General features: G+C 40.6%; 1 protein-coding gene across 1 annotated transcript; it reads right to left on the reverse strand.

Moving 5' to 3' along the window:
* Positions 1 to 75: 75 nt before the first annotated feature.
* Positions 76 to 26595, reverse strand: nampt1 (nicotinamide phosphoribosyltransferase 1). Its single transcript, XM_022202889.2, has 11 exons — positions 26417 to 26595; positions 18200 to 18356; positions 16374 to 16477; positions 15024 to 15152; positions 10486 to 10644; positions 8586 to 8722; positions 4897 to 5122; positions 4673 to 4792; positions 4419 to 4559; positions 4161 to 4295; positions 76 to 3829 (listed from the first exon to the last, which is right to left on the reverse strand). Exons 1-11 carry the CDS (start codon positions 26468 to 26470, stop codon positions 3716 to 3718), a joined length of 1476 nt encoding a protein of 491 aa, XP_022058581.2. The 5' UTR covers positions 26471 to 26595; the 3' UTR covers positions 76 to 3715.
* Positions 26596 to 27241: the final 646 nt, after the last annotated feature.

A 27241-nucleotide genomic window follows, 5' to 3' on the forward strand; every position in this document is an offset into this window, starting at 1 on the left:
TTAGAATATTTTCTGAAACAGTCTCATAATAAATCCAAAAGCAAACACACAATAACCACATGAATGATTTCAAACTGACAGGGTGGAATCTTTAATCAATGTTTTGTTGACAATATAGCAAGTTATGTTCGTTAAAATATCAGTTGTGTTGGGAGAGAATTTGGAACAACCAACATATACATACAAGTAAAACAACAACAACATAAAGAGAAAAAAAAAGTATTCACAAACACTTTTTCATCCAATACGCACGACGCATTCACTCAGGACTACACACACACACTCTCTCACACAGAAGCTAAAAGCTTGGCAGTCACAAGAAACAGTCACACTGCCAGGTCAATCGAGCAGTTTTGGATATTCTTCTGTTGGTACAAAAATGGTCTTTCTGACAGTAATAATAATAATAATAATAATAATAATAATATCTAGTGTGGTCGTCTCCCTAACCTGCCCTCTCCGCTTTCAGTCAAACTACTTGTTTTATGTACAAGTGAGAAGGCAGTATGGCCGCATCGTTTGTAAATAAGGATATTTACTGCAATATTTCTGGCTTTTTTTTTGTTGTTTCTCCTTTGTCATACAAAATAATATTTCTCTGAGGTAAGAACCGAGACAGTATCAAAATAGTAAAATGAAAATTTTACTAAATGCACCCCATGAGTGGAAAAGAAAAGGAACTACCGCGTCGTTACTGGAAACAGTTGGAGAACAAAAAGACGTGGCGGATGACAGCAGCGACAGTTTGCAAAAGAACAGAAGGAAAATGAAAGAAATGATGATGTTTCAGTTGACCAGCTGTGGTCTTTACCGGGCGTTAACAGGATGGTCTGAGCTGGAGGACAGAAACAGGAGGCGAGCCGCATCACGGGTTCTCTTCAACCTGAAAATCAAGTCACCGAGGCTCTAAAGGCAGAAAGCGAAGCTGCTCAGGAGGAAACAGAAGTCTGGGAATAAATGATCAGCAGGAGTTTTAGAAGTTTTAACAAAGCAGGGCAGCTAAGATGGCAGCTGTGATGGCGTAGTTTAGCCAAAAACAACATCTGCTAGTGAAAACTAAGCACAAAGTTGAGTGTAACTGATTATTTTTGTTGCATATTAATCTGTTGATTATTTTTTCTATTAATGAATGAGCTGTTCAACCTATGAAATGTCAGAAAACGGGGAAAATGAGGGTGAATTCTATCAATTTTTCAGGGAGTCTCAGGATTTTAAGGAAATTTTCAGAGGTTCTCGGGCTTTCTAAGTGGCATCTATTAGCAGTGCACACTACCTCCGCTTTCTAGGGTTACACTGGAGGCCAAAAAGTGAAGGACTGAAAGGAGAGAAGGGTTTGTTTTGGTGGTGGGGTTTGGCTAGTATGTGTAGACTGCACTCCTATAAAATGCCAGAAAACGGGGGAAAATTGTGATCAGTCTTTCAAGCATCCCAAGATGACATCCTCAAACATGTTTTGTCCAAATATATTCAATTTACTGCCATAGAGATTGAAAAAAATAAAAAATAAAAATGAAAGAAACTGGAATCAAACTCAAAATGATTAGCAAAATGAAATTAACAGTATATTTTAGCAGCTCTACTAAACACAAAGTACAGCTGAGGCTAATAGGAATGTCAAATATTACAGAAATAAACCCAAACGCTGCATGAAAAGCGTGACACCAATGATGGATTCTGTTAGCCATGAATGTTTAAAACGGCCCTCTACAGCCTGGAAATCCTCTCTCCTGTGATGCCACCAGCTCCTTTAACTCCCCTCCAGCTCCACGACAGAAAAAGTCCCTTCACTCTGAAAAGGCCAACTGAGCACCGAGACCCATCGCAACCTGGAAAACAGCAGCGACGCTCCGCTAAGACACTCTGAATGGAAAGATAATTAACTCAGAGAAAGGCATTAGCGAGCGGGACCCCGTTTAGAGGTGGACAATAAATTCAAACCAGCCGCACTCCGGCAGAAACACCGCTGTTCAAAGCTTCTCTGCTCTTCACGAGTTAAGGCAGTGATACTAAGGGCTGACCGGCAACTACGCTGATGCACGGTTGGTTAGCGTCAGAAACTTCGCCCCAAAGAGGACACACTCCTCCATCACCACCCGTCTGCCACAACGCTGCGTCTCCTCTCAGAATAAAAGGCCAGCAAAGTAAGAGTGTTCTCTATTCCCCCCCATCAACAAGCACATTTGCATAAAGGAATACTACACTGTCCCTTAAAAGGAAGGAAATGTCAGCACACATGCACACAAACACACACTCACATCGGAACCGACACTGAACGCACATTTCAACCCAGGAGCCACACACAGTATGTAATCTTTCATAAACACATATATCATCTTCATTCCAGTGAAGACGATTTCTGCGATGTATTATTATGATTATTTTTTTACATCTTCTCTTGGTCTTACACGGCATAGACTGAGCATTCGTCATCATAAAGGTCCAACCCTGCCAACAAAAAAAAAAAAACTGATAGAAAAATCTAATCTTCAGGACTCGGAAAACATTGAAAAAAAAAAAAAAGAGTAAAATGAGATTTATCACAAAAGCTGGAACAATGTGCACGTATTTAATCAAACCTATCTGAAACTCAACGAACATTTAAAAGCCAAAATGGAGAATGGACAAACTTTTACTTGGTGCGACTAAACTGGATTGGACCTTCATGATGTGAACGCGACGTGGGCAACATAATGGCAAGCAGATGATCGTTTACACACCTTCAGAGATGCACCGATAGCATTTTTGCTGGCGGAAAAGAGTACATAATATTCAGGTAGTACTGGATAGATACTGGCCTTTTATAATTTGGCCCATAACTATTGATTTAAGCAAGAAATCTGAGGAAAATTAATTCCTTCATTACCCTTAGTTACAGTCTACATATTCATGATCTTGTAAGCAAAAATATAAACTGCTGTTTGCCAGTGGTATCGGTGCGCCGCTAGAAAAGGCGATCATCATTTTTCTTCCTTCACATAAAAGACGAAGCTAAGTAGATTCAGACATGTACTGGTTTCTAAACAGATCTGTACAGATTACGGGGGAACAGTCATTGGTGTGGGTGTGGCTTCGTGTTTTCTTTCTGTCATGATGACTTGGACTCATCGTGGGTTCACTCTGCATGCAGCCGCCAGAAGCTCATTCCAAAAAAAATAAACAAAGAACAACCAACAATCGTCTCTTTTGCTTTTGTCGGCATGAGAAAGTCTGCCGACACGCCGCCCGTCTGCAGCCAGCCAATCACAATCATTAAACTGTGATACGCTCGGTCAGTGCAACGTGTTGAAGTTGAATTTGGGGCAGCAGCACAAAGATGTGACTGCAGGTTTGAACATCATGACGACTCCCTCTACCCATCTGTCATTTCTGTTGCTTTCCATACCTTCTCCTTCATTTCCTCCTCCTCTAACACTTATGAGATGTCTGCCGTTTATCTGAGGTGTGTGTTTCCAAATCTCTCATTCCCCACTCCGATGGAGAACCAACAAACAGCGTTTTGGGAATGAGGGTGAATCTATCAATTTTTTTAGGGAGTCTCAGGATTTTAAGGAACTTTTCAGAGGTTCTCAGGCTTTGGAAGTGGGTTCTGTTAGCAGTGCACACTACCTCCATTTTCTATGGTGATACTGGAGGCCAAAAGGTGAAGGACTGAAAGGAGAGGAGGGTTTGTTTTGAGGGGGTTTGGCTAGTATGTGGGGGTTTAGCAGGACTGCACTCAGTGCAGCAGCTCTTCAAGCTCGCTCTCTTTGAGCTTAGCATTGTCTCTGACTTCGTCAAAAGTGTACGTCTTCACAATCTTCCCGTTCTGGAAGACTGTGTGCAACAGGTCCTGGAGGGAAATAGGAAAATGAGTAGGGGGGAGGAGGAGAAAGAGAAAAGAAACAAAAAATGTGAGAAGGTTAGTGTTGAAATTCAGTTATTTGCACTGGACTACAAAGTATTGAAGTGTACAAAAGTGCTTGTGTGCTGTCCAGACTCAGAACTCATCTGTTCAAGACTATTTATTCTCTCTAACTGCCCCTTTCTTTTTGTATGGTTTTTTAATCTGTTCTGTTGTATTTGTTTTTCCTGTAAAGTGACCTTGGGTGTCAAGAAAGACGTCTACAAATAAAATGTATCATTATTATTATTATGATTGCTGTTGTGTGCGCTGAACTCACCACGCCGTACTCCTCCAGGTCTCCCTTGCCCTCCTCCAGGGTGACAAAGTCTCCACTCTGTGTCCGGTGTAGAGACAGGCGACCTTTCTTTGACCTCTTGTTGGGGTCTGCCACTGGATCCTTGAACACATTCACCTGAGCCACAGCACAGGAAACAAGATTACATTTAAACGGAAAGACAATTTCAAATCACAAACTCCTAAACCTAACATCTGTGTTTTTAAGAACAGTTTTTCACGGTAGCATGTCAGTCCTCACCCCCAGTCCGTTAGTGACCACATAGCTGCATTTGAAGGAGCAGTTGAGCAGATCCCTGGTCAGTTTCTGCAGCAGAGCGCCTCCTGATCCAAATGCAATGTTCTCAATGGACCACTTGTGTTGCTTCATACCCTCCACTATCTGTGGAAAAATGTGCATAATTCGCTGTTTACGCTCGTCAGCCTGTCACTCAAATCTGCCTCAAAACTACGACCATCTGGTGAGAGATACAACCGGTTGTTGTGTGTTTATACCTCTTGCAGTGTGTTGATATCAACTCCATCTCCTTGTATGACTCTGATGTAAGGAGGGAGAACCTTAAAACCTTTAGAGTTCTCCTCTGTAGGAAACTTCTTACCCAGAATGTCCAAAACCTGGCAGCAGCAAAAGAAGAGAGGAGTGTGGACAGAGGTGAGGGTCAGTTTACTGGGTTGTTTAGAGATTCTAGAAGAAAGACAAACTGCTCATGCTGTTGCACCTTCAGAACGGTATCGAGCGGGTTTCCTGAGTCCGGTCGAACAACCAGCGGAGCGTCTGCGCTGCGTGTTTCTATCAGCCCTCGTAGGTCTTCTCCCCAAATCTTCTCGCAGGCGTTGTAGATGTCGTAGCTGTCGCTGACTATGGATACAGGGACGCTGGGGAACTGCTTGATGATGTGCTCAAAGGCGTCTTTTTCATGGTCCTTGCCCCACGCTGTGATGGTGCTGCAGAGACAACAGCAGGGCAAGTTTAGATTTTCTAAATTATACATGATAAAAAAACAAACCTGAAAATGCAAGTCTCCTACTATTTCCTCAGAGGAAATGAAAGAAGAAAACAGGAAGAACATAGACATGCAGTGAAGCGATAGGAGATAGAAAATGCAGCAGAGAAGTGTAAATTTAAAACAAACCTAGACTTTGAACTAGTGATGGGACGTGATTAAAAAAAAAAAAAAAAATCGGCTTTGTAATTAATTGATCACGACAAATAGCAATACTCGGTATAATAAGTTTTTCAGTTCAAGTAAATGTTGGTTGACGACTGAATCGATGAATAGACACATACTTGAACTTAAACAACAAAAATGCTTGTTTCATTTCTATTTATCTGCATTTTTCATCTGTCTGCTACATTCACAGCTTACTGCAAAGTCAAAATGCAATTATAGCGATTATATTCAACATTTTAAGGCTTTTTGTAAACTCAAGCACTTTCAGTTTCTTCTAAAGCGGTCTATTGTGGGATGGCAACACCGTTAGCTCGTACCAGGACTGTCGTAGCTAACGTTAGCTCTGGTGCTAACAGCAACATGTTTTACACTGAGGTGATGCCGTTGGCTTGGAGAGCTGCAGTTATGAGACAATTTTGCGGCACAGTTTACATACAGCCACACTGTTATCCAAGCTGCCATCAGGAAGTTTTTTTTTTTCAAAGAAAATTTTACGCCTACCAAGTTCAATGCGGTCTCGTCTGTCTTCATGAGTCACCAAACTTTCTTGTGCACTGACTATGCATTGTGTTTTTTTTAACGTGTTTTTTTCTGCAATTAATTAATTGCAACTAAGACGTTAAAGTCGTATTTTGAACTTTTTAAACTTTAGGAAGGCAGGAGGATGTGAAAAGAGCAAAATAATGTTGGGGGAAAAATGTAAGAGTTGGGTGTAGTGTTCTCTCACAAAATAAGGCTGAAGAAAAGCATCACAAGAGAATGACCAAGTAATAATACCACAGATTGTCCAGGAGAGGGCAGTGCACTCCAGGTTTTAGTCTGGGACAAGCCCAGAACCAATCTAAAAGCTTAAACAGGTTTTGTTTCTGTTGGTGTAGATATCACATGTATTTTAGGTAAAACATTAGACTTAGAGTAAGAAACTGAAATAATGGTGCAAAGAGTCCTCTTCTGTAGAGCTGAAATGATTAGTCGCAATTGGGGAAAAGCTGTATTGTTTACTACATCCATGTAATATATGTGCAGTATAATGCTGACATTGCAGGCACTGCAGACTGTTCTAAATCACCTTGTAGCATAAGGAAAGCATCTGATCATTCCCTAATTCATTCATATTCACAGAGAAAGACCTCCAGTAACATAAAGAAGAAGGAGCCCTGCAACAGATGGTCGTGGCCCCGAGAGAACTCTGATCCCAGCATCCGGGAGTCAGTCTGGGTTTACATAATGAGGCAGAGACATGAGACACAAAATCCACGAATCTGTGGAAGGTTTCCTTCAAGCAACGAACGGACAGACGGACGGACGGACGGACACTGGAATGTACCTTAACATTTTAGCCATCTGATAGTTACTGTTAGATGAGCAGCCAAGCAGGGCTTCGTTTATGTTGTGTGATAATATGAGGCTAATGAAAACATGCAGGTCAGGTCTCATGTATGTGGGCATAATATGAGAGTCGGTACTCTAAAGTGAACTGTCAGCTCAGATCAACGTATTTTACACCAGGTTTGCTCAATTTAATGCTGCTTACGATGATCATTCTGTATTTTTTCCACACGAATCACCCGTCAGATTAGCGCCTTCTCTGTTTTAAAATATCTTCCTTACAAATATACGGGTGAATGCAACTGAATTATTCCAGTTTCCTGAAAGTTCTTCTAAATTAAAAATGGCTCTGAACATAGTTGCAGCAGTTATGCTGGATCTCAGTCTCCTGTCACATCTCCAATAACATTAAAGTATCTAGAATTTTTCTTTGGTTCAATTGGACCTGCTACTGAACAGAATATTGTAGCATACACAGTAAAATTAAGCAATCCAGCAGGGGCAGCATGGCTCAGTGGGTAGAGTGGCTGTCTTGCAACCGAAGGGTTGCCGGTTCGATCCTCACCCCGTCGTGTTCGAGGTGTCCCTGAGCAAGACACCTAACCCCGAATTGCTCCTGATGGGGTCGTGGTTAGCGCCTTGCATGGCAGCTTCCACCATCAGTGTGTGTGAATGGGTGAATGTGATGTATCATGTAAAGTGCTTTGGGTACCTTGCAGGTATAGTAAAGCGCTATATAAATACAGACCATTTATCAAGAATAAAATAAACTCAGAGACAGATTTGCTGTAAATTTGTCCTTTTGATGCAACAACAGTCTCTTTGCAGTTTCTATTAACTACTACCTTGTCTGTCCAGACAGTAGTAAAAGTGTTTTATTTTGCTTCATAGGGCATTTTCGTTCCATTGAAGGAGACTCAAAGTTTTGCACACAAGAGTCTTGAAGGTGACGTGCCTTTTCTTTAAAGTCAGCCCTCCCCCTTTCTCTCTCTCTCTTCCCTAAACGTTGAAATCAAAGTGGAATTTCACTGCGACTCCTCCCCTCTGAGGTAGAAACGAAACCAATTTAGGGGGGGGGCATTACATAACAGTTGCTATGACAACTCCTGCCACCATCCCACAATGCACCGGTGCAGGGAAGAAGGGTGCGCTGGAGCAGCAGTAACTGCCCTGGTGGCGAGGATGCGGCATGTGTGCAGGAGAGCAAAACAGAAAGAGAGAATTACGAGTGTGTGTTGAGGACAAATGGATCAGCGCCATCAACTACCAGCGAGGACATGTGAGCGACATGTGAGCAGCCGCCAGCATAAAAACCCCTCACCTCAAGCCAATCACGGTCTCATTCAAGGAAATGAAACAGACGCACCGGATGATGAGTTCGAGGCCGGACAAGCTCTAATCAGGGGTAGCAAATTAACACCAACCTCAGCCAAAATGCTGAGGAAATTCTCACTCTGGCTGATAAAATCCCTACATCAACAGCTTTGGCAGATAATTAGCCGTTATTTGGAGCACGTTTTCTACTCTGAAAATCTGTTTGGCTTGCGGATGAAAAAGTTGGCATCCGAACGTGGATCTGAAGTGGAGAATCTGTAACCCTGTCCTCTCTGGGAATATGTGAATACGTGGCTTATGCTGATAATTAACACTGCGCACAGGGATTTAGCCTCTCCGGGCGACATGTAATGCTTAAAGTTTCTGCAGACCTTAGAAGTCCCTTGAAAGGAGTGTGGGGCACTCTGGCAGACATCCATCAGGACTTGGAGGTCTTGTACTACTTTCTAATAAGCAAAGCAGGTGGTGAACTGCTGCCCTACATCACTCTGAAAACTGTCAGGTAACACCAGAAAAGTAGGCCACATATTAAATAAATAAAGGCTTGAAAATAGGAGTGTATGTGTGTCTACCTGTGCTCAGCAGCAGGGACTGAGAAGCCCGGCACTGGGTCCTTGGTGCCGTAGTATTTCTTAATAACTCCAATGCCAGCGACCGTGTCTGTGCCCTTGAAGTTGACGAGATGGGCGGAGGCTCCGATGCCTGCAGTCTGTGAACGAGGAAAAGGATTGGAGAGGTTATAGGCCATGATTTGTTTAAAACAGCGGCAAAAAGCCACATGTTCTTCACAAAACATGATAATTTCACAATGCCACTGTACCATAAAATAGCTAAGCAAAAACCTGACATGCTATATTGTACTGATGTTAAAATATATATATATATATATATATATATATATATATATATATATATATATATATATATATATATATATATATATATATATATATATATAAGTTTAATTTTTGTATTCAGGATTGTTAACTTTGTCTCAAAAGCCTGCAAGGCCATTTCAGAATTAACCCTATAAGAGCCAAACATAGAAAAAAAAAAGATATACATGTATATAAATATGTAAATCCAAATATATAAAAAATGAGCAAAAGAAAAAAAAATGAAAATAAATTATATATGATTAATTTTTACATTTTTATTTTTAAAAATAAAAAATACACCATATACAACTCATTTTTTGTTATATTTTTGTGATATTTTTATTTGTTTGCTCATTTTTTCCTTACACACACACACACACACACACACACACACACACACACACACACACACACACACACACACACACACACACACACACACACACACACACACACACACACACACACACACACACACACACACACACACACACACACACACACACACACACACACACACATATAAACAAACATTGTATTTTTGCAGCAGTGGGATTTACAGGGTTAAACACCACATTCTCTGTCAATGATCTAAGACTGTATACTGTGTTCTGGAAAATAAATAGATGAATGAATGAATGAATGAATGCCAGTACATGGACCTTGAGCTGGAAGTATTTTAAATGTGTATCAGAAAAATAGTTTTACACTAAACTTTCCATATGTTTCAAGTATGCTGCTGAGTTGTTTGACCCTCTGAATTTCAAAACCTGCCAGTGCTTCTGAAGGGCATGGTATTCTCTCTCTCTTTTTTTAAAATCACCAAAGTTACACTATTTTTCAGAGACCCACATTCCACTGGTCACTGAACTGCTTGTCTGTGTGGATATTTGAAACTCAACCAAATCTAGGCTTAAACTTCTGATATTTCACTTTTACTCACTTCATTCTACATTCCCATCTAAAATAAATTGCCAAAACTAACTAGTTTCCTCTAACCAGACTCTGTAAAAAAACAATAAAAAAAGCTGCGCCCCTCGGTGCAGCTGCATGACCATTACTGACTCAGCTGAGACCAACAATCATGTGACAGAAATTAAGGGACTTTTCAGCTGAACTGTAGGTTGTGTTTACACATAGCAGAGAGGAGACACATTAAAAATGTCAATGTATCTCCAGTATGTAGTCACAATTTTTCCCCAACACCAACAGAAGCTTGGAAAAATGTGGAAAAAATTGTGATTTGTGACATTTTTGAGTTCTCCCTACTACTAACCCTTCTACTGTTTCCATTGAGGTACAGGGCTTTTTTATTGCCTAAATAAAATAAACCATCAGTGAGTAAACTGCTCTGAAACTGCTTGGGGTTCAAAGGGCTAAAGGAATTCTATAAATATGTATATAACTCCAGTGTACTATGTCAGCTTGCATGTACAAAAAAATGAGATGTTTTTGTGTCTAATCTACAGGGAGGGTTTATGGGACTGTGTATAAGCCTCTCAATGACAGGACAAAGAAGAGCACCTACACACAGAGTGCTTATCTGTGTGCACATACTTGGCTAATGAGGCTGATTCTTTAATTTGCTTCATACCTCTTGTGAGGACACGCCTCTGTAGCCGAAGTCATGTAGCTTATACTCTAATCCCTCCAAGTTTCCAGAGGTCTCGAGGAGGTACTTGGCCAGGATCTTCTTCTGCTCTCTGGAGTTGGTCGCCACAGTGATGGGATACCAGATCTGAACCAGGATGGTCTGACGGGAAAAAAAAAAAAAGGTTTAGTTTAGTTCAGTTCATTCAGGGTCACTTCTTCTAATTTGCCACCAGCCCTGGTGATAAGCTCGTCAAACAAGAAAACTGCATCATTTCCAAAGCAAGCAAACATTTCCGTGTCAGCGCTACTCACATTTCTAAAATGACAAAAACTATTAGTTGCCGCGCTGTACAGACCGGTGAGCGTCTGGTCCAACGCTCCGCTTTGGGAATAGTCAACTGGTACTAAAAGCCCAAACTAACAGGCTCAGTGGAATCAAAGCAGCTTGCTCATTCACAAAAGACTAATTCTGAGAAAACTACATTCCTCAATGCGTCTGGACCAGAGTCATAGATTTCAAATAAAAACAAGCGGCTTATCTGTGCTCATAAAAACCTGGGAAATTGAATGAATACACAGTTTCCATGAAGCACAGACACTGTGTGTGTGTTTGTCTCCTTCGAAGCACTACATAGTTGTGTTTTTAATTGCATTTTCAAAACTCAGTTTGTCAAAGCACACATCATTAGAGGGATATTAAAAACAGCAAAAACTCAATAATCACAATGCCACCAATCACTGAACTTCCTAGAAAGAGAAATCTAATCTAATATGGTTAATACCGAGTCATCCAACAAGATCAAGCTAATATCATGCAATTACACACTGTTCTCTATTTTTAACAACACATATGAAGCTGTGTTTGTATAATACATTAGCAATGACCACTAAGTGCTGTGCAATGTGTGTCAAACCTCATTAACGGCAGACAAAGAGAGCATGCATGACTAAAATTCAAAACACCAGGACGCAGGGCTGTGTCCCGTCCCCTACAGTGATTTAAAAGAAAAATGAGGGAGAAAAATCTAATCTGCGCAAACGTCCAGCTCTGATTCCTCGTCGGCTTTGCCTGCTAACACTATACAGTGTGTTTCCACCCCACAGCCCTCAGCTGGTCACATGCCTCCTTAGACTAATCAAAATATAAACCATAAAATGGATTCATGTGACTGCCAGAGCAAGGCCAAAGTGCACACGTGTGTGTTTGTGTGGCTGTCTTTGTGCATTCTCTGGAGCTTTACCTTAACCTAGTTCTAACCTTTACCCTCCAGTCATGTCCAACGTCAACCCTTAAACGGCCCTTTGAAGGGGGTGACAGAAGGTATAAAACTGCCAAAATGTTCTAAGGTCTACAACTCAAACTAATCCTCACATAAAAAGAGAAATATTCCCTCCATCTTATCTACATGTGGATCTTTTCATGATACATGTATGTGACATTTAACACTATGAGTGTTTGAATGCAGATTAACACTCTGCACTTCTGATCTGCAATTGTGCATTTCTGTTTAGCTCAATATAGGAGCTGAATTAAGGTGATTGCAGCATTTCTTTATGCGATTCCAGCTATTGTGAGACAGTTTGTAAGCGATAATGCCAGTAAAACCAGGCAGCAGTTCAGCAAAAACAACACCAAGCAGGAATGTGCACGCACAAGCACACAAAAACACACACACACAAACACACACACACACACATGTGCCAGCATAACTTCTCTGTCAATGTCCCAGAACAAAATGGAGGGAGATAAGCAACAAGCGAGAAGGGGAATGAGGAAGGTGATAGGAATAGAAAGCGAAAAAAGAAAGCGATAGGGAGTGGAATGATAAAACGATGTGACAAAGAGAGGAGGATGATTAACAGGAAGAAAGGACAGTGGGAGCAAAGGGGACGGAGAGAAATGGAGGTTGAGTAAATGACGCAGCCCAAGGACACCGGGCTCGACGCTAATTTTACATCAGCCATGAAGAATGACCCTGTGTGTGTGTGCATGTGTGTTTGTGTGTATTTTTATCAGGCACGGCAACACACGAGGGGTGTAGCGTGTGTGCGTGTGTGTGTGTGTGTAGTGTAACCAAATTTATCAGAACAGTGTGTGTATGTGTTTTGCCACAGTGCTCTCAGCTGTGGGTGACCTATGTAAAAGCACTATTACATTCCTGAATTTGCCATTATACAGCGCACGATAATAGAAAATATGCATCATTGTTGGTCCAAATGTAATCAGACTGCTTTCTTTTGCATCCATAAGAGAAAACAAAAGCATATTGTGTCTGTTTAATCATATTCTAAGAAATCCCTGCATGATTAATCTGTGGGAGCAGCCAAACATGATATTTGTGAATGGGGCCGACACGGTGAAAGAGAAATAGAAGCAGCGTGAGTGAAAGGCAGCGGCTCGAGACAGCCAGAGTGAAGATATTGCTCACGGTAAATGAATTTAGCTCTGCCGAGTCACTGCAGGCGGTCTGTTCATGCAGCATTAAGTTCATGAAATGTTTCTGATCTCGGGGACCGAGTCACACTGTGGATTAGCTCAGTGTCATAAAATATGGCACGAAGAACTTCCAGAATCAGATCTACTTCAATTCTGCTGTGGATTTAGAAATACAAAACACATGCTTGTATGTTTTAAATATGATGAGACAATCACTCACTAGATCACTTGAAATCTCTGCCAACATAACAGAATGATTACAGGAAGGGATTGCTCAATCTGCTGAGAAAATATTGCTGAAAATATTGATACTGCTCTCATATCTTTGTGGTGAACATGAAGCTATAGCTGTTTAGCTTAGCACTAAAATTGGAAACAGGAGGAAACAGGCAGCCTTCCTTTGCCAAAAGGTAATACAATTACTACAACTATTTATATATAATGTGTTTGGAAATGGCTAAGAGGTGGATTTCCCTTCATACAGACTCAGTCTAGCGCTTTCACTATCCTCCTGTCTTTATGCTGCCTGCTGTAGTGTTATTATGAACAGACATGGTATCAGGAGAAGAACCCAGTGTGTTGGTGTTGGCATATATGTTGTCTGATAAACTCATTTGAAAACATATAAAATGGCTTCACAGCTTCTGAGTTGGGTGGAGGCTAATGTGTTAGCATCAAAGCTCATATACATTATAATAACAATAAATGTATTTATAAAGCGCTTTCAGTCAAAGTGCTGTACATAGAGGTAAAAACAACAGAAACAGACTGAACAAGAGGAGTCCAACCAATGTTAACATTACATGTATAAATTAATCAGAATTAACAGTTTGATACCTTCTATAAACTGAGCAATTCAATTAAGAAAAGCTAAATTTTAAAAGACTGTTTTTTCACTAGATATGTAGCAAGTTTCTCCTGAATGTTTATGGCAAAGTCTTGACTCAGCATTATGGAGGCAACAGTATTATTTTGGTTAAGACATTTTGAAAAAGCTATTTATTAACATTCCATTTCCAGTGAAGTGAACAGTCATTCTGGAGCATAAAGTTTGCTGCTACACTGTAAAATATCTTTTTATAGTTGCTTCAAACACCCAGTAGTGGCCGTGCCTTTATCAGTTAATCAATACGCTCATCTAACCATCAGCGAGAAGATTAATTAGTGCATTTTCCAGAATTGCTGAGCTGTTAATTTAGAGAAACTTTTCATCCAACAGTTAGGTGTTGGTGTCAGAAATATCACAACTCATGTGCAACGCCAACCATACAGCACTGGCTAATTAATAACTCATCAAAACACGTAAGGCTGGGAATTAAATCATTCACAGATGAACCTCATGTCCCCGTTGTGTCTGTAAGTAAATTAAAATACTGAACGAATACAGCTGACAAACACTTTCTACTCTGTTAATATACAATCCAGAGACAAGGGGGTTGAATGAGGACTTGAATTATCGTCTCACATCTTTAGGCCACCCGACTCTCTGCCTTTTGTACTTTTGAACTTGTATGAATCACTTTGCTGCAGTTCCAGCACATATCTAATCAGCAATTAGGCAATAAGCCACGACAGGGATGTAATTCACTCAGATTTAGGAAGCGGTAAGAGGCATCACCGGGCACGCTGCCAAAGCTAAAAAACTTAATAGTTTTTATATAACGATTAACTCACCGCCGTAATAAATAGGGTATAAATGTTGCATATATCTTGTGTCTTTAATCAATAATCAAATTAAGGTAATCATTAAATCTCACTGATATGCCTCGCAGAGTAGTTTTAGTAGCAATGTGAGGGGCACATAAAATTTTAACAGCTATATGAGGGGCCTCTGGGTAAGAGATTTATAAAGGCTTTTAACATGATAGAGCTAATACACAACTGATAGTGGTCTGGTGATTTAACACAGCACTTTAAAAAGCAGCAGGAGACTGAATTAAAAAAGAGGAATGGTCAAAATAGAGCGTTTTGCTTTAGATTACACACAGAAAAATAACACCTCAAGCCCAGAGAGAGGCTAACTGAATAATACATATCATGTTTGGACCCTGAGGGAAGCGTCCCGTCCCTCTGTCTATTCTGAACAAACAAAACAAACCTACCTCCACCCAGTTGGTGAGCCAGTAGCATTCAGGGTCCGTGCTCTCCACTGTGAACAAAACATTGCCACGAGGAATGACGCTCCCCTCTGGAACTGCTTTAATTTCGATGGGCAGGTGTCCGTTGTATTTCTGTAAATGCAAGAAAGAAGCGCAAATATCTCAGCTGAAATCACATTAGCATTGTCAAAGTATCTTCTCTGCTGCTCGTACAGAGAGCTGTCATTTTTATTTTTAATTGAATTACTTCAAAAGGTGATTAAAAAGGGACACATTTGGCAGTAACACAGTTCCCGGAACTTCAGATGTATAAATAAACATGTCACACCTGGTGCAACCTGGAGATTCACTGAAATTATGCAAAATATGCACACTGTAAACCTGGTGTGAAGTATATTTTCTGAATTTCTGAGGCACTTCACACTAATGACAAGCAGATACATGCCGCCAACAAAAGCTGAGCGACATTTGTAAGCTGGAAGTGGGCCTTGTGATCGCTGGTTTTAATGATTATTAACATGAAATACAGCGATTTGCAAAAAGAAAGAATGCTACCAGAGTGAGAGCTGATTAAGCAATGTGACAAGAGATGACAGAGAGATGAGCGACGATAAATCAGATGTTATTAACGCTTCTACTCACTCGAGAAAATACTTCGTCAGTACAGAGAGCTGTGCTCTCTCCAAGGTGCTGAAACTGTACCTCAATAACTAGACAAAAAGTATGAGCGTTTTTTTGGACGCATAAATCAACTGTAATTCATTAATAAGTGACTAATCTGACTTGTATCCTCAGAGTTTTACTAGGTGTGTCCTGTGCGTTTACGGAAAACAGTGCAGAATTGTTACAGAATTTCATTATTTTTGATGCACGCTTTAAGTAAACATCAAGAAAATGTTCTTTTTTATTAAGCATATACACTTTAAACCATCACAACGTCCCGAGAAATGTTTATACATCTGTTTTGTGTATTCTTGGCAGCACTTCACTCTTTTGCTGATAAGTTTTAATTCATCAAAAGTTGTTGTAAACTCATCCGACAAAGTAAGTCTGCCTGTAATGAAATGGCAAGTTTGTCCTGCTTTCTAATAACACACTGTATGCCCTGTGGATGTTTGAGACAAACCTGAAGCCTTCAGAATGTTTCCTGTTCAAACATTAGCATGTACCGGCACATGTGTATATGTATACTCTCATACCTGCTGATAACCTCCAGCTTCCTGCTCAGAAAACCCCCAGTGACTCTAACCCTCATGGAATGTACTCATAAATATGTATAAAAACTGTTCTGTTCAACTGCAAGGCATCGCCAGGACAAAATAAAAAGTGTATTTTTAGGCATTTTCAGCTTACCTCCAAAATGTAAGTCCACCCCTTCTCATTAAAAACATCATCCTGGAAGTGTTCTCTGTATACCTCCTTTGCTTCCTGAATCTTCTCTGGAGTCACTACCTTTCCTGGAGGGGAGGAAGGAGCAGGAAGGGAGGAGTTGGGGAAGTAGGACGGAGAAGAAAGCAGAAGAAGATGCAGAGTGAGATGTTGGAGGAACATACTGGAAGACACAAAGGTGGTACTCTACTGTCTACGACTGTAATTTAATTAGAGGCTTCCTGTGGACAGAGACAAAGCACCTTTGTCCAATTTGTCGACTAACTCATCTTAGGCTTGTCTACTTTCTAGACCATGGAATCCGCAAGTGGGAAAAGCATATGCGAATATAGGTGGAAATTCATGTATTTGAGTTCCTGCTGAAGGTTATATAAGTAGAGTAACACCATGTTCCTGTCTGTACTCCCTCAGTGGGGAAATTTGCAGTGTTACTATCCCCTTTGCTGCTGTAACACTGCAAATTTCTCCACTGTGGGATTAATAAAGGCTTATCACATTGTTTTCCTCTGGTTCTAGACTTTATGCTAAGCTACTTCATGCTATTTTTTCAGCTGACTTTCTGGAAGAATGCAAAAACAGTAAGACGGTATCTGAAAATCTGCATTTTTTTACACACTGTCTATTAACATTTTTCAAAAGTGTAACTAACTTTGTTCATTAAAAGCCAGAAGTACTTGATAAATCAGGATTTTTAAAAAAAAAATGTAACACTATAAAAGCTAAAACTCTGTCTATTATGCCTAATAAGATTTTGGTTAACAAAAGTTCTGCATTCACTATCACTTTGACTCTCGCCTTTGTCCAGAAAATGATGAAGCACACTTGAGCTTCTGTAAGTCCACGGATCAGGGACATATCTCTAATAGTGGCCTGATCACTGAGCTGCGAGGGATGCTTTGCGCAGACAGCTGGCCTTTCTCCTTCAGACAGTGAAAGAGCAGCTGTGCTTTTGTCTCGGCTCTCCCTGTTCTCCCTGGCACTCTTCCCCCGCACCTCGGCTACCACACCATGAAATCCTCTTAAGAGACCGGAGAGAAAGATGCATTCTTTCGACTCCTTTCTTCTCTGTCTCTCCTGCTCTCTCAGGATTGACATCAAGTAACGTGAACATCAAAACCTTCACCGGCTCCAGTTAATTAGGACAGAGACGATTTCGTGTGCAGTACATTTGGTCTTAGTTACAGTTTGTTCTTGTTTACGTTTTTTCCCTTCCCGACACTGGTTTCTTTGTTTGGGGCTCTGTACGGTCTAATCAATACGAAGCACACTGTAACCTTGTGGCTTTTTAAGGGAATACAAGAACTGTTGCTGTGGGCCTTAATAGCTAGCACCCACCCCGCTGAAGTGTCCTTGAGCAATGCAATGAACCTTGAATAGCTTAAGGCATTCTGACCCTGCTCGCTGACCCTGCGCTGAACAGGGAAGAGCCAAAGGATTCAGAGCTCCCACAGAGACTAATAAAGTCTCACAAAAGGATGTGAAAAGTTTGGAGTGTTGACTTTTTAGCTCTGTGTACTTCCGGTTTACTTATCTCGGCTAAAAAAATCTTTTGATTTAGAGGTCGTACTGTCACGTACAAAGCTCATTTCGTTAATAAAAGCAAAAGTTATGCCATCCAGGTATTGGAATGCTACCCCTTATTTGATTTGTAAAGCTTTTATTGACACAAATGATAGTGAAGTAGGTGGCCAAGCTGCAAAGTCATGCAGTCTGGCAGCCGATACAACCTCACTGGGTTAGAGGTGACTTCTAATCTACATAGCATAATGCAACTGTCAATCAAAACTTACCTTTTAGGTATTTGTGGAGGATGTACTGTAGGCCGTAAAAGACGGTTTTGTCATATTTGACTTTTCGGCTTTTGGTGGGATCTGTCCTTTTCTCGCGGCACTCGAAGTAGGAGTACACTTTACTCGTGTTGGGGGGATACTGTTTGTAATGTGTTACCTGCCGAGACAGAACACAAGACAAAAAGAACGATGTAATAAACACGCAGCTGACTCAGAGAAATGTATAACACTGACATCGTGAAATAAGACAGCATCACATTGCTAAGATGCAGACTCAGCCTAAAAGTGGAAAAAGTTGGCTGGTGCCTTCCATGACCTGTTTAGCTCCACAATAAGCAACTCTCATCGACGTACCCACTATTCCCAGCATCGTGATTAATGAGCAAAGTCATAATCTTGACTGTGCCCTCACTGATCTGCCTTTACCTCGAAGTATGAAAGGAACTGAGCTTGCAATGTCCACCGTGAGCCTCATTTATTAGCTGGTCAGGAGGCTAAAAAATGCATAATTACTGAGTAAGTTACAAAACTTGTGCATACACTTTTTAACATACATCACAGGACAAAAGCTTGGAAGGAACTTCAAGTTTCTGTTCACCATGTCTTTCTTAGGAACGTAAAAACAATAAAAAACAGTATGATTTCTATGGATTTTGGGATGTATTTACAGCATAATCAGACTTTGCTTTCATTATTACGCACCAATTTCCTCAAATTAGGTATACACTGATGCTACCAGGCAATTTATGAATAAATGTTAACAAAGGAAAGAAGCGATTAGTTTTAGAATTGAGAAGGTTTGCAAGAGAATTTCAGTGCAAAAGTAAGAAACAAATTACAGTTTGTATTATTCACTTTAGCTCTTCGACTTTTGAGAATCTGCATACAAAAATCCTAATAAATCTCAACATATCTCTATAACTACCACAGAAATGGCTAGAAAGAAACAGCTGAGTAAAGAAACAAGAGTGCAGATACAAATACTCGATAATCACAATAAAAATGTATTCTGATGAGTGACTCTTTATAGAATAATAAAGTTTATTTTACTGCGAAGTATGCCAATGAAACTGATCTCTTTTGTGTGCAAATTGCTTCCAAACTTTTGGCCTGTAGTGTACATAAATCAGTAAAAGGTTGGATTTGGGGTGCACAGGGGATATTTTCAGTCATGCAGGTCTAGTGCATAGACTGTATATAAAGATGGACGTGTAGCATCTGGCTCCAAAAATGAAGCCCACCCGGAAGTGTCAAAAACTTGCAATATCACGCCGTCCGCTAGGGTTGCCTCCAAAAAGCTTTTGTTCCATAGACCCCAATTCATCACCAGAAAAAATAAAATTTGATAGACTGATTTTCTACAGCTCAGGATTTTTTCCCGTTAGTTTTCATGGTCAAAATGAGAGATCAGGTGGCCGATCTTAAAATAAATCAATACTGAATTTTAAATAAATCGTTAAAGTTGGCAGAGCCAGGAGGCGTGGCTATACTTGATAGACAGTCTTGTCTGAAATGATTGACAGATCCTTTTATTCCGAAAGCAGCAACAGAAGCCTCCACGGTAAAATGTGGGCAGGATAAAGACAGTCTTCTAGCCTAGCCGCGCTAGACAACCCACGGCAACGAATTTAATTCTCTGCCAGGGTGGGTCTAGTTACCCTCCATAAGGCTCGAGGCTGGATTCTCCTAAAACTGGCCGGACCAATCACCATGAAGTGTAGAGTCAGAAGGCGGGCGTAACGAAGTGACGACAGAGGCGTGACGATTCTGACAGAAACAACCGGCGCACAATAAACAGTTATCTTTCGACTCGGCTTTGGCCACAGCCCTTAAAGATTTGAAGCTAAAATTCAACTTGAAAGATAAACAAAGGACGGCACTGAAGTGTTTCATTGAGAAGAAAGACGTATTTGGACTTATGCCGACGGGATATGACAAATCCTTAATATACCAGTTGGCTCCGCGGCTCCGCTGGTTGGGAAGCTAATGGGACTTAGCCACAATCCGCCGGTGCTCTAGGAACTACGTCAGCCTATTCGTTGCGTTGATTGGTTGTATACCTACCCAATTGCTGCAGAGGGATTTGACAGACAACCTTTAAGCCCGCCTCCCTCCCTGTCGAGCTTCCCTAGACCCTTGTGCCGTCAGAAACTTGGGTCTAGCATGGCTAGGCTAAGAGTCTTCAGCTCTCAGTCTGCCCCGCCCATAGACTGGTCCTGCCCCTAGTTGCTCTCCGGTCCAGTCTGTTTGATGACGATTTTTACGTCACTGGCTCCAAAAAATCCAAAATGGCGACCAGGAAGTAGCAAAATCCGGGCTTCATTTTCTCGGCGTTGAAACCAACGGGTGACGTCTCGGTTAGTTCTCGCCTGGTCTAGTGGTATTTTGGTGTTGCTAAACAGGAGTAGTTGAACTTGCTATGCACTCATCAAGTTTCACAATGCACAGCGTAAAAACCCAGAATTGTGGAACTGACGAAACGTCTGACACAAGTGCTGAAACGCCTTTAAAATAACACTGCAAGTCTGGTTTTCAAATTACTTCGTGCACACAAAGTCCAACCAAACATCCCACGTATTCATTTTTGTTTGATTGCTGGGCAATTTTGGGAGGGCAGAGGTACGACTAAACGATTTTCAAACAGAAAATCACATTTTCTTCCACAGAAATGAAGAACTCGGTGTAGAGATCTATTCGAGGTCATAACCTGAAGTTTATGGTGTGCAGCCACCGTGGTGTTTTATCTATGATTACAGCAAACAATCCGGTTGGACAAAAGAGCCATTAATCAGTCTACTGCATCACAGCAGAAAATCCAGCCTTAAAATGTCACAATCAGGGTGAGACGTGTCAAATGTTTCCCCACACAACCACGTTCTCTATTATTATTCAGAAAATGCCAGTTTGGAGTTTTGTGTAAGTTTCTACAGAACTGCTGCAGTCTGACTGGTGCCAGGAAATTTCAAATAAGGATTGTGCAATCCGGTAAACAGTTGGAGACATGTCCAAGCATGTTGAGTGTGAGTGTACCTTTAAGATACACTCTCTCACAAAAAAAAAAAAAGAGAAGACACGATGTCAGCTGGCAGCCGTCTGACCATCAATTAAATCCAAAATGATTGCAGGGATTTCCACAGAGTACACTGGGGCATTTGAGGATTTAACCCTCATCGCAGTACCACAGTATCCACTGAACTCGTCCATCATGGAGTTGAAGAGATGAAGACGACGCAGGACTCTGCTGCGGCTTAATAGGCTGTCTTTAGGCAACCGTAGCCACGACAAATTATTATGGGATAGTCTGAAATGCTAAAACATAGCACAACTAATGAACAGTCATTACATCAGGCAATTTACTTTAACATCTAACCAAAGTTTGCTGCCATTAGCCAACATTAGTCACCACAGACTACTGGTCTGGACTAGTTAAACCTGTACTGTACAAACTGCAAGTTCACCAATCATTAGCTCATTATTCTGCATTTTTCAGATTATTGGTATCTTTATTTTTTTTAAGTGACTCTTAATAAAATATATTTGTTAAAAAATGCACAGGTAATAGCATATTAATATTAAAGTATATATTTTCTTTTAATATAAACATCATTCAAACCCAAAATGAACACATTTCAACTGAATTTGTGTTGTATTTTTCCTCCAAACATCAGTTCTTGCTCTTCTTGATGACTTATAATGAGCATTGGGCATGAAAAACTCATGTCAATGTGCCCCTATTATTAAGCCAGAAAGAATACAAGTGTTTGTCAGTTCTTGAGAAAGCATGAAGTGTTGAAACATTTCCCCTCCAGGGTAACGGAAACATTTACCAACATCTTCGTTTGGCTACGACCTTGGGAGAAAAAAAACTCCCACTGTAAATTCATAAAGGTCACGTTTAATTACCTGCAATGTTCTCCAAAAGGGGCAAGATCACAACAAGATTTTTATACATGCAGGGAGCAACAAAACAGCTCCTCACTCACAGTTTGTACAGAACAGATAAATGTCAATGAACTACTCGGTTTCTTTGACCCCTGACTGTGTCCTTTCCTCTGGGCTTTTGAGGACTCAAAATAGAGTCGAGACACTCAACATGACACTGGGCCAGACCACGTGTGTGTGAATTCGCTGGCACACATGCCGATGTATACACATAAACACCGTTTTAAAATCACAAGTACCTTTCCATTATCACCCAACAATATTATCCAGTTATCCACCAATATAACCATATAACGAGTTACCAGCTATCAGCTAATAAAACGGAAACATGTATTTGATTATAAAACATAGATTTTATTATAATGGATGTCTGCACATTTCAGTCACAAATCAATATTTTTACATCAACGAGGAGTTTATGTCGGCTCTATCGGGACGGTTCATCAGTCAGTGCATTCTGACAGTAAAATAGTCCTTTCAGTCGTACATAAAAAAAAAAGCCAAATCTTTGGAGGTTGTAGCTTCTTTAAAAGGCAGGATTTAATAATCCTTCCTTGCTACACATGATCATAATTTCATTATCTTTGGGTTGTGGATCGATGGTCACACAAAAGAAGGCGTCGTCGCGGTTTGTTATCTGGTGCCGACATGGTTTCTGTGAAAACTACTGAAATATTAAACCAACTTCCTCCTTTTGCCTGCATTATAAAACTAATAGAGAGAAACTGACAAAGACAATTTCCCATATGGGTATTGCACGTTCAAGTAAAGCCAGTTTGCCACTTTAAACAGCAGGTTATTCCTTTGCTGCATATTGAAGACTGACCAGGAGACATTCGTGGACACAAAGGAACCCTAACTCTGCCACCAGAAACAACATTTCCAGGTACTAAAACGCTTTACAAATATCACCACATCTAAAGCCAGCAGCAGGAGCAGTACAGTATTGTTGAGTACAATGCTGAAAGGGACCATCCCACTACATAAATGTCACCAGTTCAACCCTCTTTGTAGTCGGTCCCGCTATTTGAAAATGCTTTCTTCCCACTAAACCCTGAACCATTACCTACTTGCTCACTGTAATTCTCTCTGGATTTAAGGATCAGAAAAAATGTCATGTCACGTAAACGCAGTCATGTGGCAAACAACTTGTGTGGCGTATTCCTTTAAAAATCTGTGTAAACAATGACGTACTGTACACCTCCACCCTGTAGTACGTTTAAATCTGACAGATATTCACTTTAACAATGGGCCATGTGTGCATGTGTGTGTGTTTCCAGACAATAGGCGAGCTTGGCTTTGGGGCAGAGCTCCTGTTCTCAATTCAAACAGACAAAAGACAAAGGCATTCAGGTGCAGTTTGTTGTATGTCCTGCGAACAAAGTGTGATGCCTTCGCTCGGGCCGCGAGTCTGTCAAGCGTTTTCCCGGCAATACACCTTCTCTCTTTACAAAGGTCATCACGCAGTCACGCACAGACAAGATAAACACACATGAGCCGCTTTTAATGAAACAACACCGTGCACCCAAACACGCGATAGAGACAGATGTGGCGGCATTTGTGAATTTAGCACACTATGTAAGAGGTCGGACAAATGTTTACCTTTTGCGTGACTGAAAGGGACAATAATGCTAATTTTAGCCGAGCGGAGCAAAGTCAAAGCAAGTTGCCTGGCAAAGAAGAAACACGAAATTCGATCCGAGTCGACTTTACTGTTATTATAGCAAACGCCTGCTGCATCACTTGAGCTTTTAACTACACTGATTTGACTAGAAAGACATTTTCCCTGGATGACATTGGACGTGCTCATGCCTTGTCACCACAAGAAACAACTGCAAACTTTTCTGTTTGCCGAGTGAAACACTTAAGAAGCATTTTGGGAAAAGATGCTTAACACAATGAAAATAATTACCGGGAGATAAAAAAAAAAATGCAAGAAAATCCTACTGTCTTTAAAGGGAAACTGTTACCTGCTATCAACTAAATTCTACTGTTTTGGGGTTTAAAAAGTGATTCGACAATTTTAAAATCAGTCGGACGTTGTAGCTGCTCGCTTTAGTCATGCATGCCTAATTCTGAAATGATATTATCAAATATGCTTCTATAATGATTTACTTTGTTTTTTTCTATTGCACTAAACTAATAAGAAAATTCTGATTACTTTAAATTAAGTTGACACACTTCAGTTAAACAAAAAATAGCTTTAAAACTAAAATCTGTTGTATCAGGACTGATTTTCATAGTTTGACGAAATTTTTTAGCACAAGTCAGTTAAGATGCATGACAGTTGATTTAATTTGATGAAGCAACAAAGATTTATCTTATTTTTTAAGTTATTTGTTAAGTTACAGCTTAGACTGTATCTGTGTGCCAAAATGAAACTGAAGTTATGACTTGCGGTGAGGCAACACTAACAGCTTGGGCAATAAATTTGCACTTTTCATCCAGCTGGTTTTTGGTTCCTTGTGAACTCCTTTTCATTAATCACCTCACTCCACAACCACTTATGACTAATCAGCAGCGCTATCAACATCACTGATGTGCTCACAGCTCATAGTATTGGCTGTTCACAATCGGAAAAATGCAAAACTGAAACCAAAACTAGTCTTTTCAAAGAAACAGAAACCAGAATTCTTACTGTGCCTTGGGAACATATAAACCAATATCCTTGAGGTGAAATCCCAAGTACAAAACAGTTACTCTGTTAAACTAAAAATACATAAGTAAAAGACTATCTTTACCCTTTAAGGAGATTTTATGGGAATGTTCTTGGAGTATTCTTGGCTAGATTTATGCTCTGCATGAGCAGCTCCATTACATGATAATGCAGCTGTCATAAATATGAATACAGATATATGTGAAAAGACCTCAGTCAAAAAACCTCACACACTCTCTACGCCTGGCTGGGAATCAAAAAGAATGCATTAGCAGACACAGGTTCATTAAAATATACTTGTAGGGCTCTCTGTTAAGCAGTATAGTATATAAATACAGGATTAATCCATACCTTCTTCAATCCAGTTTGGCCTTTCAACACGATAAAACTCATTATTAATATTCATGTACAATAGGCATGTGCTGGCAAGTAAAACATACTAGCTTTACATCAAAATACATCTGATTGTCTCAATAATTACCGTATCAAAGAACAAATAATAGTCAATAAAGTGATGTGATAACGAGTTTATCATAACAGCAGAAAAAAGAAAAGGCTGCATGAGGTCATTTGGCTTTGTGTAGCATTTTATAGGAATGGAAGAACAATATTTGTAGTTTATTTTATTATAGCGGCCTCTTAAATACACCATTGATTGTTATAAATAAGCTTATTACTGCTGCTTCCTTAACGCTAATAATTAAAAGTCAACAGTCCAGTTACATATGATCTCAGTCTTAGTTATGTGTAATTTGTCTTTAAAAGTCAGGCTTTGCTGGTTTCCACAACTACCTCCCTTTTCTTTCTTTCTGTCCCACCATCAGCATCACTGGATGCTGTCACATGACTGCTCGACACGGCAACTGGTCTGGCAACAGTCCCGGCAACCACTTGCTACATGCGATAAAACATTACAGCAAGTGCATTTCTTCTGTTTACACTTCTAATTAGCTTGTTGTTACACATCCCTTGACTCCAGTGCTCAAAAGCCTGTATTTAATTGTGAAACATCGTACATAGGCCCCGAGGGTGTGAATTCAATGCAAGACTTTTGACCCAGGTAGCTAGGAGCAGATGGTCTCGGTCTCATTTTAACTTTCAGTTTTGATTTCTCGTAAGTCATGCTTAGTGTTCGCAGTTAGATCTATGCTAACTAACGCTACACCTGGCTGATGTGACTCAGTCTTTGCCCCATGTGCCGTTCACCGGGACATCTACAGCAGCACTTGCTAGCTAGAGGCTAATACTAGCTTTTTTTTATATCAAGCCCCTCTATCTCCCTCCTGCGCTCACTGTGAGCTAGCTAGCTAATTCGGCTAGCTGTGACTAGCAAAGCCGGGGAACGATTGGCGCCGATCAGCGCTGCTAGCCGTGACTTCGCTAGCTCACACAGGGATGCTCGCTTTCTGAATTTGGTACCCCGTCTCCGCTCCTCCAGTCCTCTCTTCCTCCTCCAGCCCCATTCGGCCTGCGGTGAACCAGCGGAGACCGGCCACACACAGCACCAGTGATGGCCTTGGGACTGGTGATGAAACCACCTTGACTTTATCAATTTTCATTCCTCCCCGCTGCCCTCCTCCCAGCCCGCCCACCGACTCCAACCTCCGCCTGTAGCTTACCTTGTACGAATCAGTCGCTAACAGTATGTTGAAGTCGGCGCCTCTGTGCTCCATCTTTCCCCCCTCGGTTTGAGTCAGTCGCAGCTGTCAGTCTGTTGTGTTACGCGCCGTGCTGCCGGAGACTCCAGCCTGGTAGTGGAGCTGTTCAGGGGGAAGGACGAGCGGAGAAATCCGGGCGGGGGAAGGGGCGGGCGGTCCATCGTCACCAAAATTCCGACGTCCTTCGGCTATATTCGGAGACACTCGGCTAAATTGTACTGTCAGCCAATCATCTAACGCGGCTGAAGCAAAGATCGTGTATAATGACGAAGAAGAATCACGTATCACTGAGACCAAGATACCAAAAGGACAACACGTTTATTTTTGGTATTTATACACATTATTATGAAACCTTACCCAAAACCGAATTACTAATTGTTCAAAATACAAAGATATTAATAATAATATAATCTGATTTTAAAAATTTGCTATTACCGGGTCAATGTGACTAATGTCTGCTTTTGCACCATGCATATTTTACATAATAATAAAACCTTAACCCTTCAAATGCAATATTACTTCACTACATAAGTATAATTGTCCGTATTACTTATCTATTCCAGTGTTATTTTACCTTAGTTATTTTTAGTAATGTTTCATACTTATGTTGCTTTTCTATTGGTACTACTTTTATTCTGATGTTACTATAATTTTTCTGAAGAATATCTGGCACAAGGATTGGGTTTGGGATAAATGAAGTCCTGTCTTACGCTACAAAGAATCTGCATAAACCGTTGTCTAAATACTGTGTGCTAAATGTTGTGTGCTACCAGACAGGATTCCATT

The sequence above is a fragment of the Acanthochromis polyacanthus genome, chromosome 1, assembly GCF_021347895.1.
Source record: "Acanthochromis polyacanthus isolate Apoly-LR-REF ecotype Palm Island chromosome 1, KAUST_Apoly_ChrSc, whole genome shotgun sequence".
Lineage (NCBI taxonomy): Eukaryota > Metazoa > Chordata > Actinopteri > Pomacentridae > Acanthochromis > Acanthochromis polyacanthus.